This window comes from Branchiostoma belcheri, unplaced genomic scaffold (genome assembly GCF_001625305.1).
Source record: "Branchiostoma belcheri isolate BF01 breed outbred unplaced genomic scaffold, Haploidv18h27 scaffold29, whole genome shotgun sequence".
Lineage (NCBI taxonomy): Eukaryota > Metazoa > Chordata > Leptocardii > Amphioxiformes > Branchiostomatidae > Branchiostoma > Branchiostoma belcheri.
Genome location: NW_017803898.1, coordinates 528,136 through 529,335, shown reverse-complemented (window position 1 = coordinate 529,335; position 1,200 = coordinate 528,136). Strand labels below are relative to the sequence as shown.

General features: G+C 42.1%; 1 protein-coding gene across 1 annotated transcript in view; it reads right to left on the bottom strand.

The window, feature by feature from the left end:
* Nucleotides 1-917, bottom strand: part of LOC109473102 — a 7,541-nt gene extending 6,624 nt beyond the window's left edge. Inside the window, exon 1 of the mRNA XM_019773011.1 lies at nucleotides 578-917. Within this exon, the coding sequence (XP_019628570.1) occupies nucleotides 578-896 (319 nt within the window). The 5' untranslated portion in view covers nucleotides 897-917. The remainder of the gene's footprint in view (nucleotides 1-577) is intronic.
* Between the last annotated feature and the right edge of the window lie 283 nt (nucleotides 918-1,200).

Genomic DNA, 1,200 nt, shown 5'->3' with positions numbered 1-1,200 from the left:
GAGAAANAANANANAATATTTTGGGTTTGGGGGCAACAATTTATAACAAGAAATCGGAGATCAGACAGACTTCAGGGAAATGTTTTTCGTGAATATATTGTAGTAACCGGGGCTTGTATGATGTAATTTAACACCACTTCCTGAATTTCTCCACATACCACCCCCTTACTCCCACCCGGCGCCTGTTGGGCCACCTTCAGGCATGTATAATTTTGTTGATATCGACTAATTGTAATAATAATATGTCGTTTTTATACTGTCATATTTTACTTAATCATAGCGTTTCAGTACAGCACAGAGTATTGTAAAATGAATACAATTCAGGTATGCAGGTTTTATTGAACAATGAAGTTATTAAAGTTTTAAAATGCGAGTAATATATTTCGTTACAGGAAAGTTTATTGCAAATACATGCCAGAGGGCTAATTGCAGTTACAAACAACATAGAAAGAAAATACAGTGGTATGTGAGACTATATCTACTTCTAACATAATACTATATTCTACAACATACATGGTACTAGTTTTACTGGGTTTGACTTCTTCTTTTTAGGCAATGGAAGACGAATTTACCATACCAGGTACGGGTTCCGCTTCGTTAGGCCAGTGGAGCTGGTTAGTGATAATTTCTGGCGTCCAACTAGAAACCGATTGAAGCCTGCTGCCGACGTCGGGAACCCCCCACACGTAATCTTGTGTGAACGGAATTCCGCTGAACGTACTAATCAGAAGGTCGAACTTTCGAACTCCTGATGACGTCACGTTCGGTAGAAGACCCAGGAACGCCGGAGTCTTCACGTTCATGACCCCCAACTGTTTGAAGGTCAAGGTCAGAGAGAGGTGTGCGCAGCTGCAAAGCGTTAGGAAGAAACTCACAGTTCGTACGGTGGCAGCCATGTTGGAATGACGGGTGACGCTATCTACCGGCCCAATGTTGAATAGTGAAGACTTCGAAGGGAAAGAAACAACCTCCCCGCGGCCGGACTCTCTTGGCCAATTTTACTCTCCTTTTTTGCCGAATTCTGCGATCCGTATTCCCGTAGAAAGGCCTGGTGGAGGATAGTAAAAGATGACCTCTAAAACGTCCGAATTTTCACACAAAAACTTGAAGTAAAGCGAGGTTATAGCACCTGATTCCTCTGCATGTATTGAACGTACAATAATCACGAGTGCAACATGTGCATCTCTTGTTTGTCTCTGG